Source organism: Urocampus carinirostris, chromosome 12 (assembly GCF_059441175.1).
Source record: "Urocampus carinirostris isolate Australia breed hairy pipefish chromosome 12, RoL_Ucar_1.0, whole genome shotgun sequence".
NCBI classification, from domain to species: domain Eukaryota; kingdom Metazoa; phylum Chordata; class Actinopteri; order Syngnathiformes; family Syngnathidae; genus Urocampus; species Urocampus carinirostris.
Genome location: NC_142360.1, coordinates 38,005,616 through 38,019,930, shown reverse-complemented (window position 1 = coordinate 38,019,930; position 14,315 = coordinate 38,005,616). Strand labels below are relative to the sequence as shown.

The window sequence follows — 14,315 nt, the reverse complement described above, 5'->3', positions numbered from 1 at the left end:
GGCTTTAAAATTCCTGAAAAATTTAAGACTTTAAATCTATATCGCACCCCTTCTTAGTTTCGACTGCAACCCAAGAGCATTCCCCAAACAGTAACCTTTAGTCCGGATTTGTTCACCAACCTCGCTCCAATCGCAGACACAAAATCAATGAACTTACTCTTGGAGCGCCGGAACGGCGTTCATGCAGTACAAAATGCCCAGGGCGGTCAAAGAAAACAAAAACACCGACGTCTCCATCGCTCCAAGTTCGAAAAAGCAGACCTCGACTCCCTGGCTCAACCCGAGGATATCTACTCTCTGCAAAGTCCGGAGAAAGAAAAAGATAAACGGTTACAAATTTGACAACAACGCTAAAAGTTTTGGAGAAGAAGTACATGGGAGAATACTCAAATGAGTTCTTACCGCGTGGCTGCTCCTGGCCAGGATTAATAGAACTCCGGGACGGCTCGCCCTTTACCGGAGGGAGAAAGATGACAAAGAGGCTTTAGGGGGAGAAAACCATTTGGAGCGAAGATTTGCATAAATCCCATCTGCAAAAGGCAGCTTGGAAATATTCCTAATTTTAGGGAATTTACTGACGTTCGGATTACGGTTATGAATTCTATCTGTGTTTTAAATAGATTTTCATTTTCGATATACGATGACATTATTTCTTGGTTAAGGAAGTCTAGATTTCTGGTTTGTCATCAAAAAGAGCTTCCGAGTAATAGTTTGTATATTTCATGTTGATAATGTCTGTGTATTGTTTGATGATGTCCTTGTAACATGCGTTGCAGCCTGGTCATCCTGGAAGGTGGATGACTTCATGTGCGGCCCCTTCTCAAGGTTTCTTATTGTCCTCAAACTGAGGTTTTTGAGTTTTACCTTGCCCTCGTGTCGGTTTTAGATCAGGGGATGGTGTCATAATAGTTTTTATTTTGCAATGGTCTGTGCAGCCCTTTGTGGCTCCTTGTGATTAAGGGCCAAACAGATAAACAGGACTTGACTTGACATGTTTTTGAGTTTTTCCTTGTCCTCATGTAGGTTTTAGATCAGGGGATGGTGTCATAATAGTCTGTAGTTTGCAATAGTATGTGGTCTTTGCAGCCCTCTGAGACTCCTTGTGATTAAGGGATACACAAATATGGATGACTTGACATGTTTTTGAGTTTTTCCTTGTCCTCATGTAGGTTTTAGATCAGGGGATGGTGTCATAATAGTCTGTAGTTTGCAATAGTATGTGTGTGGTCTTTGCAGCCCTCTGAGACTCCTTGTGATTAAGGGATACACAAATATGGATGACTTGACATGTTTTTGAGTTTTTCCTTGTCCTCATGTTGGTTTTAGATCAGGGGATGGTGTCATAATAGTCTGTAGTTTGCAATAGTATGTGGTCTTTGCAGCCCTCTGAGACTCCTTGTGATTAAGGGATACACAAATATGGATGACTTGACATGTTTTTGAGTTTTTCCTTGTCCTCATGTTGGTTTTAGATCAGGGGATGGTGTTAGAATAGTCTGTAGTTTGCAATAGTCTGTGCAGCCCTTTGAGACTCCTTGTGATTAAGGGCCAAACAGATGAACAGGACTTGACTTGACATGTTCTTGAGTTTTTCCTTGCCCTCATGTAGGTTTTAGATCAGGTGATGGTGTCATCATATTCTGTGGTTTCCAATAGTCTGTGGTCTGTGCAGCCCTTTGAGACTCCATGAGATTAAGGGCTTTACAATTTTAACATGACGTGGCATGTTTTTGAGTTTTTCCTCAAAAATAACATGCAGTTTGAAAAATCTCCACTGTATGTCACCAAAGCCAGGCGCCACTCACAAAGCAGCCAGAGCTGTATTCATTTCTCTCTCTCGTTCTATTTTTTTCACACTCTCCCTTTTTTCTTCTCTGTGTCTCTATTTGTTCTCACTCTCTCTCTCCCTTGTTTCTCTCTCTTTTCACTCTGTATCACTTCCTTTTTCCTTCACTTTCTCTCTATCTTTTTTACTTCTTTTGCTTCTCTCTGTATATCTTTCTCATTTTCATTTTCTCCCTTTTTCTCTATCTCACTCTCCATTTATTTATCTCTATTACTCTATTTCTGTCTTTATTCCTCTTACTTTCACACTTTGTTTTTCTCTCTCTTAGTCCCTCTCTTTCCTTGTCTCTTTTTCTTTCTTCTCTCTCCCTTTACTTCTTTCTTTGTATCTCTCTTTATTTTCCCCTCTTTGTCTTTGTCCCTCTCTTTCTTACTTTTTTCACACCCGTGTGTCTCTCCTTCTCATTTTCCATGTCTCCCTCTCCATTTATCCATCCCCATGTATCACTCTCTTTCTGTCTTTTTTTTCTTTATTTCTCTCTCTATGTCTCTTTTTCTCTCTCACTCTGTTTATTCCCTCTCTTTTGTTGTCTTTCTGTTTTCTATTTTCTCCCTCCCTTTCTGTTTCTCCTTCTTTCTCTTTTTTGCACTCTCTCTTCCCCTCTCTGTCTTTCTCTATTCTGTCCTCTCTATTTGTCTCTTTTTCTCTTTTTATTCCTTCCCCCCTCTCTCTCTCTCTTCCTCCATTTGTCTTTCCTTTTTCTTTCTATTTCTCTTCCCCTTTTCCCTTTCTCTCCCCCTTTTCTCTTTTGTCTACTTTTCTCCCTGCCTTTATCTCCCACTCTCTCCCTTTCCCTATTCCTTTATTTCTGTCTTTCCTTTTTCTCTCTCCCTTTCTCACTTTCCTTCTTTCTCTCCTTTTCTCTCCCTCTCCCTTTCTTTCACGTTTTTGTATCTAATCTCTCTTCCTCTCTTTCTGTCTTTCATTTTTCTCTCTCCCTTTCTCACGTTTGTTCTCTCTTTTTTCCTCCCCCTCTCTCTCTCTCTTTCTCTTTAATCCACCAGCCCGGCGCTAGTGAGACTTGTTTTTCCACAATATGGCCCCCGAGCTCCAATGACTTTGACACCCCTAATTGAGAGTCTTGATTTTGCCTAAAATCCACCAAATGGATGCGTTTGAGTTTAAAATGTAGACAATTTTCTCTCTGGGGAGCATGCCCCCGAATACCCTCACCAGAGTTTCACAAAATGTATGGAAAACACCGCAGTGGCACACAAAAAAACTGTTTTTAAGTGAGAAAAAGTAAACTGGACTAATGCATGTAATTACCTCTTTCTCCACGTGGAGTCAGTATAGGGCACGCAGCCACGTCAGAATTCGAATGGCCTTTATTGTCACCAATAACAACGTAGTGAACATTATTTAAGGGACATCAGGATCGATAGGCGATATTTGCAAGGTAGTGCATGTAGAATGGCCCGAGTTGTATGCAATGTTCCCTCTAAACTGCGCGCGTGCGCAATCGCGCATTGCCCGCACATTCTCAGCGCACAAGAAAATCTAGCCAGCGCAATGTTCCCTCTAAACTGCGTGTGTGCGCAATTGCGCACTACCTAGAGCTTTTCCGCGCACAAGAAAATCTAGCCTGCTCACAAAAATCAGGGCTCCAAATTGCTAATTAAAAAGGGAATTAAGTCAAAGTTACAGTTCATGAAGGTAAAAATACACGGGTTCCCCTGACGTTGTGTTCTAAATGCGGTTTTTCGAGAACCGGCTTCTCCGGCTCGGCTCACTAAAAGGAACCGGCTCTTTCGGGTCCTAAACGGCTCTTCAGGTTGTTTTTGCTTCTTTCATCCCTATATGACCAAATATAATGTAAAATGATGCACAAAATGACTTAAAGGAAGGGGGAATAGAAGAAAAAAGAAAAAAATACCAAAATGAAAAAGTTGTGAAAAGGTGAGAAAAAAGAAACATTAGGAAGAGAAAAAAGGAGGAGAGTTTCAGAAAAAAAAGCCAGAAAAAAAGAAAAGAAAGAAACAAAGGAAAAAAAAAGTAAATAGAGAACAAAAAGAAAAAAAGTAACAGCTAGGAAAAAATAACCACAATGAGATGTTTTTAAAGGAATTAAAAAACAGAAAAAAACAGGAAAAAGAATAAAAAGTTTGTGTTGCATTCAAATAATTTCCAATTATACCAAGTCAATCTTGTTGCCAACATTGTACTTCCACTAAAAAATGTGATTAGATACAGTTGTGTATCGTACTACTAATGACTTAGTTGCCACACTTGGGATTGCTGTTGCTCACTGTTGTTTCAAGCGTTGCTCACCGACTTTGTGTGAACTCTCGGACCCGTGGAAAATTAGAGGGAACATTGGTTGTATGTATAATATAAGATAAGTGCAATGAAAAATAGCGCAATGACATTCGGAGCAACATAGTGCAAATATGTGAAAACAAAAAGATGAACAGACTCCACAAAATAAGATAACTTGTATGTCAGGATAAATAGGAAAACATATTGAATGAATGAAAACTTCATTTCCAACATTAGAAAATAAAAACAGGACAAAAACGAAAATGTTAACATAACATGTTAGAAAAGGGGTAGTTGTCAGGACCAGAACGGAAACAGGACCCACTTGCGTTGCGTTTCTCACAAGTTTTATTGGAAGACAGAGAATGGGCTGCGCCCACGATCCGGCGTTCGGTGGACGCGGGAAGCAAGTCGCTCTGGTACTCGGATTGTGCTCTGAACGCGGAAGTGGATCTTCCATGGCGAGCGATGGCGGTGTCAGGGACGGAAAAAGCGGGTCGGTAGCCGGGACAGGAGACCAAAAACGTGGTCGGAAAAATGGGTCGAAGGGGGCAGATGGGAGCAAAAAACGGGACAGGTGGAGTCAGGGTTGAAATGTGGCTTGCCTAGTGTTTACTGAGGTTCGCAGACGGACTAACAAAAGGGGACGGACAGGACTGGGTACAAATACTGATCGGGAGCCAATCAGAACCCGCGGCAGTTGGCGCCAAAAGAGCGGGCACAGCTGAGTCACACCAGTAATCATGACAGTAGTAAGAAGCAGAAGCTTATTTTTCCTACCCCTTCATCTTTTTTATTAATTACATTTCACAGATACCTCCTCATTGTAGTCTAAATATAACAAAATCTCACGGATTTACATATTACATAGGCCAGATATCAATATTTATAATAATAATAATAGTCACATTTATTATATACTGTACTAATAATCATAGTACCCATCTAGTAACGTTACTAGTCGCTAAATATCATTTAGACACCAATGATAATAACAACAATAGCAATAATAACTGTTATGATATAATAATAGTAACAATAACAACCCGGTTAACTATAGTTGTAAACGCAGTATTTCCAATCTCTAGTATCACTCATACCCCATTTTCTTCATCTCTGTATTCTACCAGTAATGGTTTTTTTTTGTATTTAAATTTGAGCACATGAATATTTGGACATTGTTTGATCTCGTCTTGTTCCAAAGTTTGACTCCACACACAGACACACACATTCTTTTCCTGGTGGTTCTCACCTTTGGGATTTTGAATTTACTACAGCCCCTTAAGTTATAATTTCCCTCTTTCCGAATGAATAATTTATGGCGGTTTTCTGGCACTATGATTTTGTTGACCTTAGATAGCAGTTGTAAAGTGAAACATATTACTAAATCGTCCAATTTTAATCATTTGGACTGCAGGAATAAAATAGGAGTATGATCCCGATATCCTACTCTGTGTATGCTTCTAATTGCATGTTTTTGGAGGATAAAAATGGGCTGGAGTGAACTTTTGTAATTATTGGCCTAGACTTCTGCACAATATGGTAAGTATTGAAGAACTACTGAGCAATATAATAAATACAATGCATTATAATTTTAAATTAGGAGACTGGCCAGTATCAGCAAATCAAAATTGATTCCTACAGCGGACCAATTGCAACTCAAATGTTGAATAAAAGCATTCAATGTACAATAAGATCATTCAATTCCTCCCGGGACGTTAGATACACCCACACAACCGTTGAAATAATTAACACATTTCCTTGTATACAATGATAGCAAGGCACAGACTAATCATGTGAGGAGAGGGACCAGAGGGAGGCTCACCCACGCGGAGGGGGCTAGCACGGTTATCTCTACTTAAATTCGAGGAGCAAGGTCAAAATACTCATTCAGAAATAAATCATTATGGAAATCGTTGTCATCATACAACCGTAAATTTCTTAATTTCTAGAGAGGCGATGTAAGTTATGTGGCAAATTTCAGTACTGAAATGAGACACCAGATGGCAGCAAAGGTACGGTCTGAAAAACCGAAACTCTTATTTATCGACGTGTATTTGGGAATTCGTGTAGTTGTTAAATGTTATTGCATTACTTTTTAATAAACTGTTTTTTTTTGGCAATTAGCAATTATTAGTGCAATTGTGTTGTTTCATTAATGAGACGAGTCACTCGCTTGGAAACCATAACCTATAACTCCGAACATGAGGGTACACACCGCGCATGCTCAGTAGCAATATGGCATCTTGGGTAATGCAGTTCTTGTTTGAATAGACACATAACAACAGCACTACCCATTTCCGTTTTTTGCTATTCATCCTGACATTTTTTGGGGTGTATTTTCCTCGTTTTGGTCTTTATCCGGGAGTGCCATGTCTAATCTCGTTGCAAAGAATGTTCACTAAATGATAAATGGACTGCATTTTATATCGCGCTTTTCAAGGGGCTGAAGACCCCCCCAAGTCACTTTACAATGTATTCCACACTTTCCCATTCATACACACACATTGATATCCATCTTTTCTTTTATTTTCTTCCCTGCTTGTTCTCTCTCTCTCTCTCAATTACGTCACTCTCTCTTCTCTCTCCATTCATTCATTCATTATCTGCACCGCTTATCCTCAGTAGGGTCGCGGGTCTTATCTCTCCATCCCTTTAAATTACGTTTCTCTCTCCCTCTATCTCTAAATTACGTCTCACTCTCTCTCTCAATTGCTGCTCTCTCTCTATTAATTACTTCTTACTCTTTCTTAATTACTTCTTTCTCTTTTTATTGACTCTGTCTCTCTCTCAATTAATTCTCACTCTCTTTTAATTACTTCTCTCTCCTCTCTCCCAATTACGTCTCTCTCTCTCTCCCAATTACGTCTCTCTCTCTCTCTCTCTCTCTCAATTACGTCTCTCTCTCTCCCTCTCTACCTTAATTACGTCACTCTCTTCTCTCTCCCTCTCTCTAAATTAAGTTTTTCTCTCCCTCTATCTCTGAATAGTGTCTCTCTCATACTCTCTCTCAATTACTGCCCTCTCTCTATTAATTCTCACATTTTCTCAATTACTTCTTTCTCTTTCTCTCCTTCACTCTTTCCAATTGCGTCGCTCTCTCTCTCTCTCTTTCAATTACGTCTCTCTCTTTCTCACTCTCCCCCCTCTCTATCTCCCCCCTTCTCTCTCAACTACAGTAATACTACAAAAGAATCTACAAAAATCTGACTACTACTACTGAAATATTATGACAGAAAATACTGCTAAAATCCTTTTACAATTATACTACAAAAATACTTTGTGAATACTCCAAAAACTAGACAGGGGAACTACTACAGAAATATTACAACAGAAATACAGCAAAAATACTGCAGATATACTACAACATTTTCCAGATATTTTTCAAAATTCTATTTTGGAAACACTACAAAAATACGATGGAAATACTACAAAAATACTAGAAGGTCTATAATAATAAAACTACAGTTATACTACACAAATTCTATATAAATCTGACTGCAGAAATACTAAGAATAAGAAAACTACATAAAATGTTACGACAGAAATACTGCAAAAGTACATATGCAGTAATACTACAAAGATACTGCAAAAATCTGACAGCGGAAATACTACAGAATGTTACGACAAAAAATGCATTTACAGTAATACTAAGGAAATACTGCAGATACACTACAATATTCTACAGATATGCTGCAGAATTCTATTTTGGAAATACTACAAAAATACTACTGCAGAAATACGATCATAATAAAACTACAGTAATACTACAATTAGCGCTTTGCATGTTTGTAAAGAACTGTGATAAAGCCAAGCCTTGCATGCATTTTGTGAAGAATGGCAGAATTCATGTCAGTTTATAGCAGCTCACTGACGCAAAAATATAGCAGATCTTAGATAGGAACAGTGGAATATAGCACAAAGTATGTGCTTGCAGCAAAATAGTTACTCTATTTTGGTAATTAAAGTCAACAACAAAAAGTTATTTTGATTGCAACATTGCAACCCGGTCATCCTTTTTATTTTAGTTTTTTTAATTTATTTATTTTAAATCATACTTTAATTATTGTATATTTTATTTTTAATCTAATGTTAATGCAACATCCATTGCAGCCTGGTCCTCTTGGACAGGGGATTACCTCAAAGTTTCTTCATTTACTTCATGCTGAGGTTTTTGAGTTTTTCCTTGCCCTCATGTTGGTTTTAGATCAGGGGATGGTGTCATAATAGTCTGGAGTTTGCAATAATTTGTGGTCTGTGCATCTCTTAGAGACTCTTTGTGATTAAGGGCGTCACAAATGAACATGACTTGACTTGACATGTATTTGAGTTTTTCCTTGCCCTCATGTTGGTTTTAGATCAGGGGATGGTGTAATCATAGTCTGTAGTTTGCAATAATCTGTGTTCTGTGCATCCCTTTAAGACTTCTTGTGATTAAGGGCTTCACAAGTAAATATGACTTTTCTTTGATCAGGCTTTTTTCATTTGAAGGCCTGGAAAGTGCTTGAAATTGACTGTGAAAAAGGTATACAAACCTTGTCTTTATACACTGTCCCAAACCCCTCATGCTAGTAGCGCTATGTCGGCTACGCGCTCACTGGACTAGACTCAGAATTGGAATGCTACAAATGAGATTTTCATGAGTATAATTTCATCTCCGAGCCATATGTACTCATGAATAGAGCCATATCTGGCTCGCAGGCCGTTGGTTTCCCGACCGCTGCGCTAGACCAGGGGGGGCTACCAGGAAAGCTTTGTGTGTGTTTGTGTGTTTGTCTTTTGCCGGAAAACAAGTGTAGCTCTTCCAGGACTGTTCAATAATGTGGGATGGACCGGAGGATGCCAAATCGGGACATGCTTAAGCGCAACTTTATTTAACCCTGCTGTTGTCTTCGGGTCAAAATGACCCGCCGCTGTGTTGTAAAAACCCAGACATTTTCAGTAGAAAAAATGTTTTTATTCACATTTCCATGTAAGCTGTATAAGAAAATACAATGACAGACCTTCTGTTATATTGTGGCCAGGGTTGGGTAGGGTTACTTTAACTGGATTACTTTCAATGACTTTTGGATGACTCCAATACCAAATATGCTAATAAAAGACAAAAGAAACTAAATAGGAATAAAATGACTGAATTTTGTGCAGGCTTGGGGAGTAACGGAACACATGGAACGGCAAAAATGATGTTGGCAAGCTGTTTGGATTGATTTTCATTTTGTTTCTGTCGCATTTTATGTTAGTTTTGCCGGAGATCAAAGAGATCAAAGCCAAAGAGAAAGCTTACCACGTGTTGTGAGTCATCATTTTATTCATATTTAGTTCCTTTGTCTTTTATTAGCGTTAATCCAGTTAAAGTGACCTTACCCAACCCTAATTGTAGCTATATATGTTATCCTGTAGACCTCTGTAGTTCATCCAGAGTGATCATGCTCTGATCAGTTTTCTCCTTGCATGAGCTGAAAGTTTAGGGGGACGGCCCGATCTTTGTAGATTTGCAGTGGTCTGATACTCCTTCCATTTCAATAGTATTGCTTGCACAGTGCTCCTTGGGATGTTTAAAGCTTGGGAAATCCAAATCCAGCTTTAAACTTCTCCACAACAGTATCTCGGACCTGCCTGGTGTGTTCCTCGTTCTTCAGGATGCTCTCTGCACTTTAAACAGACTTCTGAGACCATCACAGTGCAGGTGCATTTGTACATAGACTGGATTACACACAAGTGGATTTCATTTATCATCGTTAGTCATTTAGATCATCATTGAATCATTCGGGGATCCTCACTGAACTTCTGGACAGAGTTTGCTAAAGTAAAGGGGCTGAATCATTTTGCACATCATTTTTTCGTTTTTTATTTGTTAAAAAAGTTGAAAATATCCAATAAAGTGTGTTCCGTTTCATGATGGTGTCTCACTTATTGTTGATTCTTCACAAGAAATTACAGTTTTATATCTTTATATTTGAAGTCTGAAATGTGGCAAAAGCTCACAAAGTTCAAGGGGGGCAAATAGTTTCGCAAGCCACTGTAAATGTCTTCTTTCTTTCAGTAAATAATTAAGTATGTGTGGTACTGTAACAATCGTCCAACCTGTTTGCAAGAGTGTGTGATGGTAAGTGTGAAGCACATTGTAAAGCACTTTGGGAAGTCTCCTTTGACTTGAAAAGCGCTATTTAAATGCAGTCCATTTAAAATGAGAACAGCATTACGGCTAATGTCGTCTCCGAGTATAGATAGGTTTGTTTTCAAGATATCTGTGATTGGCCTTTATGAAATTAGGCTTGAAAAAATAATGGCATGAAAATAATACCTTCGTTTGTCGCCCCATTAGAAACAGATTTTCAATTATGTCTTGTTTTTTTGTTGTTTTTGAAATAACTGACGGATTAAATTTGTGGATTTGTTTTCAATTTTAGGTATAGCATTGTAATACGGTGAAGAAAATTAGTGTTTTGCAATTACTCCCACCTAGAAATCATGGAGGGTTCTGAAATGTTCGTCGTAGGTGCATGTCCACTGTGAGAGGGATAAACTAAAAAGAAAAATCCAGAAATTACAATGCATAGGAAGGTAATGCAAAAATGGGTCGTGGCTGGGTCTTCAAACACGACAACGACCCGAAGCACACAGCCATAAAAACCAAGGAGTGGCCCCGTAAGAAGCATATCAAGGTTCTAGCATGGCCCAGCCAGTCTCCAGACCTGAACCCAATCGAAAATCTTTGGAGAGAGGTCAGCACTCAGTGTTTCTCGGCGACAGCCCCGAAACCTGACTGATCTAGAGGAGATCTGTGTGGAGGAGTGGGTCAAGAACCCTCCTGCGGTGTGTGCAAACCTGGTGAAAGACTACAGGAAATCTTTGACCTCTGTACAACTAAACAAGGGCTACTGTACCAAATATTAACATTCATTTTATCAGGTGTTCAAATACGTATTTGCAGCTATATTACTCAAATAAATCGCTAAAATATCATGCATTGTGATTTCTGGATTTTTCTTTTTAGTTTATCTCCCTCACAGTGGACATGCACCTACCATAAACATTTCAGACCCCTCCATGATTTCTAAGTGGGAGAAATAGCAAAGTAGCAGGGTACTTATTTTCTTTCCTTTTTTAAATAACTGACACAGTGTATTTTATTTCAATAATTTCAATCAATTCCTCAGTACCATTTGAATGTTCAGTGAACAAAAACAAAACCTTGGTGTCACCCAGACAATAATGTGTTTCCCACGAGAAGTTACACGTTTTTTATTCATAAAATGAGTTTCAAAGTAAATGTAATGTATAGTCAAGACTTGAAGGTGAGAAAAAAAGGATTAAAAAAAAAAAAATGTTATCCTTTAAAATTTGCTATTGTTAAAGAATGGATATTTCTAAGGGGATGTCAAACTTTTGAGGAGAAGTGTATATTTGATGGAATCATTTCGAAACACAACCCATTATAAATATTCATTCAAATATTTCAATGGTTAAAGACTGGAAACGTTAAATGGTGTTGTTGGGTTGGGCTAGTGCCATTATGAAATCCTCAAGGTTTCTTCATTTTCCTCACGTTGAGGTTTTGGAGTTTTTCCTTGCCTTCATGTAGGTTTTAGATCAGGGGATGGTGTCATAATAGTCTGTAGTTTGCTATACTCTGTGGTCAGTGCAGCCCTTTGAGACTCCTTATGATTAAGGGTGTCACAATTTTAACAAGCCTGGACTTGACATGTTTTGGGGTTTTTCCTTGCCCTCATGTAGGTTTTAGATCGGGGGATGGTTTAATAATAGTTTGTAGTCTGTCGTAGTCTTTGGTCTGTTCAGCTCTTTGAGACTCCTTCTGATTAAGGGCGTCAACAAAGTGTACATCGTTTATAACAAGATAAGCTGCGTCCTGCAAGGACAAACATGTCATAAAAACAAGATTAAATAAGATTTAAAAAATAAGAATATAGTATAAATAGGTAATATTTATAAGGTAGTGGTTCTAGATTGGGATAGACTTTATGCACATCAGAAAATGAATTCTTTTTATTTGTTAATAAATTCATTCATTCATTCAATAACTTTCACACTATGACACCAGACCATAGATCATCTGCCCTGAATGCCATACTACAAAAAATACTACTGCAGAAATACCACAAAAATAAAACTACAGTACTACTACAACATGTCTATAAAAATCTGACAGCAGAAATACTAAAAAATATATATTACCACAGAAAAATTACAACAGAAAAGCTGTAAAAATACATTTACAGTAATACTTCAATTTTTAAAAAAAAAAGTAACATTGAATTCAAATAGTAACAGGAATTACTTGCTTATTTCCGTTATTACTTAATTTTTTTGCTATATTTTAAACTTTTATTTTTTTCTGTGGTTGGTTGGCCTGGAGTGGTATTGGCGCCACCAGGCTGTACTTGCCCAAGAAACAACACAGTAAATGGTGATCCTACGATGCAAGCGGTTAAGGGAAAAAAAACTAAAAGCACGGATTTTTACTTTAGTCAAGCCATGTTTATTTGTGACGCCCTTAACCACAAGGAGTCTCAAAGGGCTGCACAGACCACAGACTATTGGAAACCACAGAATATGATGACACCATCCCCTGATCTAAAACCTACATGAGGGCAAGGAAAACTCAAAAACATGTCAAGTCAAGTCAGGTCATGTTTATGTGTGACAACCTTAATCACAAGGAGTCTCAAAGGGCTGCACAAACCACAGACTATTGCTAAGTAAAGACTATTATTACACCATACCCTGATCTAAAACCTACAGAGGGCAAGGAAAAACTCAAAAACATGTAAAATCAAGTCAAGTCTAGTCATGTTTATTTGTATAGCCCTTAATCACAAGGAGTCTCAAAGGGCTGCACAGACTTCAGAGTATTATAACACCATCCCCTGATCTTAAACCTACATGAAGGCAAGGAAATCTCAAAACCTCAGCATTAGGAAAATGAAGAAACCCTTGGAAAAAAACCTCTAGAATCTGATCGATAAAATCATTAATAATGTGTTTCTTATTTACTATTTCTTGACTTAGATTCCCTGTAGAAAAAGAAACATTGGAATTTTGAGAACAGCAGCATTCAACCTGTGCTTGAATGAAAAGGAACAAAAACATTACATACAGTATTTAAAGATCATACAATTTGTGATATTACAAATAAATACTTTGTAAATATGTTATGCCTTATTACCTTGACAATTGTTTCTTAGTTTTCTCTTTTAAATCTTTATTCCATGTTTATCCTGGAATGCCACGTCTAGTTTTGTAGTAAACCCTACGATACCAAACTGTATGTAACATCCTGTATGCTGACATTTCTTGGGTAAATTTTGTGTAAATTATCCTCCTTGTTTTATAACCTTATCTTCTCTGTTCCTTTATCTTCTTGTTTTTCTACCTCACTGTGAATGTGTGAAACTGGAGTGTCATGCCCAATTTCGTTGTCACAATATGTTAACCCATTTTGTAACAATGACAAAGGTATATTCTATTCTATTCTAAACGATGTTCATTACATTGTTATTAATGAAATAGACAATTCTAATAAATATTAATATGAAAGGAAAACTATTTTTTTATCAAATAATATAATATTTTGTAACTTATTTGGATTTAAATAAAACTATTTTCGTTAAATGGCCAAGCCCAAACCGTTCTGTCGGCAGTTTCCTTCTCAGCCTTTCTTGTGTTTTAGGAAGTTTTGTTGCCTTACTTTTGGCTCTTTTTAGGAATTTATATTTATAAATACTATTATATAATATTTTATGCGTGTATTTACTCGTACTAAATGAATTATATGTACTTTACCTGTATTTGACTTTTCCCCTTCTTTGACTGTGCCCAGTTTAGGGCAGCTGTTAACGTCATCAGCGGAAATATTTTTTCGTTCTTCAAAATGGCCACTCAATCAGGAAGTAAGATAACAAGTAGCGGCGAATAAGTTGGATTAAAAAATCCTCTTCCTCGTCCATTCGACGCCGCTCTCCGACCCACATACGACCGCCATTTCGGGGTTCGTTCTCGGACGAAGAAAAGGAGACGAAAAAGGTGAGTAAAATGCGAAAATACGTCCCCCGAAAAGCGCAGGCGACACATCGGCAGCTGCCCCAGATCAAGATGCGTCCTCGGCAGGCTCTCCCATAGTGCGCTTGTTATTCACATCGAGTTACGCCGGCTTCTTTAACGTCGGCCTGGATTTTTCTAAAATAAAATA

General features: G+C 38.0%; 2 protein-coding genes across 3 annotated transcripts in view; one reads left to right on the top strand and one right to left on the bottom strand.

Moving 5' to 3' along the window:
- Window positions 1-14,195, bottom strand: part of tm6sf2b (transmembrane 6 superfamily member 2b) — a 43,715-nt gene extending 29,520 nt beyond the window's left edge. Inside the window, exons 1-3 of the mRNA XM_088350412.1 lie at window positions 13,910-14,195; window positions 403-451; window positions 158-290 (exon numbers count right to left, since the gene is read on the bottom strand). Coding sequence (XP_088206538.1) covers window positions 158-290; window positions 403-451; window positions 13,910-13,969 — 242 coding nt within the window. The 5' untranslated portion in view covers window positions 13,970-14,195. The remainder of the gene's footprint in view (window positions 1-157; window positions 291-402; window positions 452-13,909) is intronic.
- sbno2b (strawberry notch homolog 2b) overlaps window positions 13,953-14,315 on the top strand; it is an 84,526-nt gene continuing 84,163 nt past the window's right edge. For both annotated transcript variants that reach the window (XM_088350411.1, XM_088350410.1), the window contains exon 1: window positions 13,953-14,149. The gene's annotated coding sequence lies outside the window, so the exon portion shown is untranslated. The remainder of the gene's footprint in view (window positions 14,150-14,315) is intronic.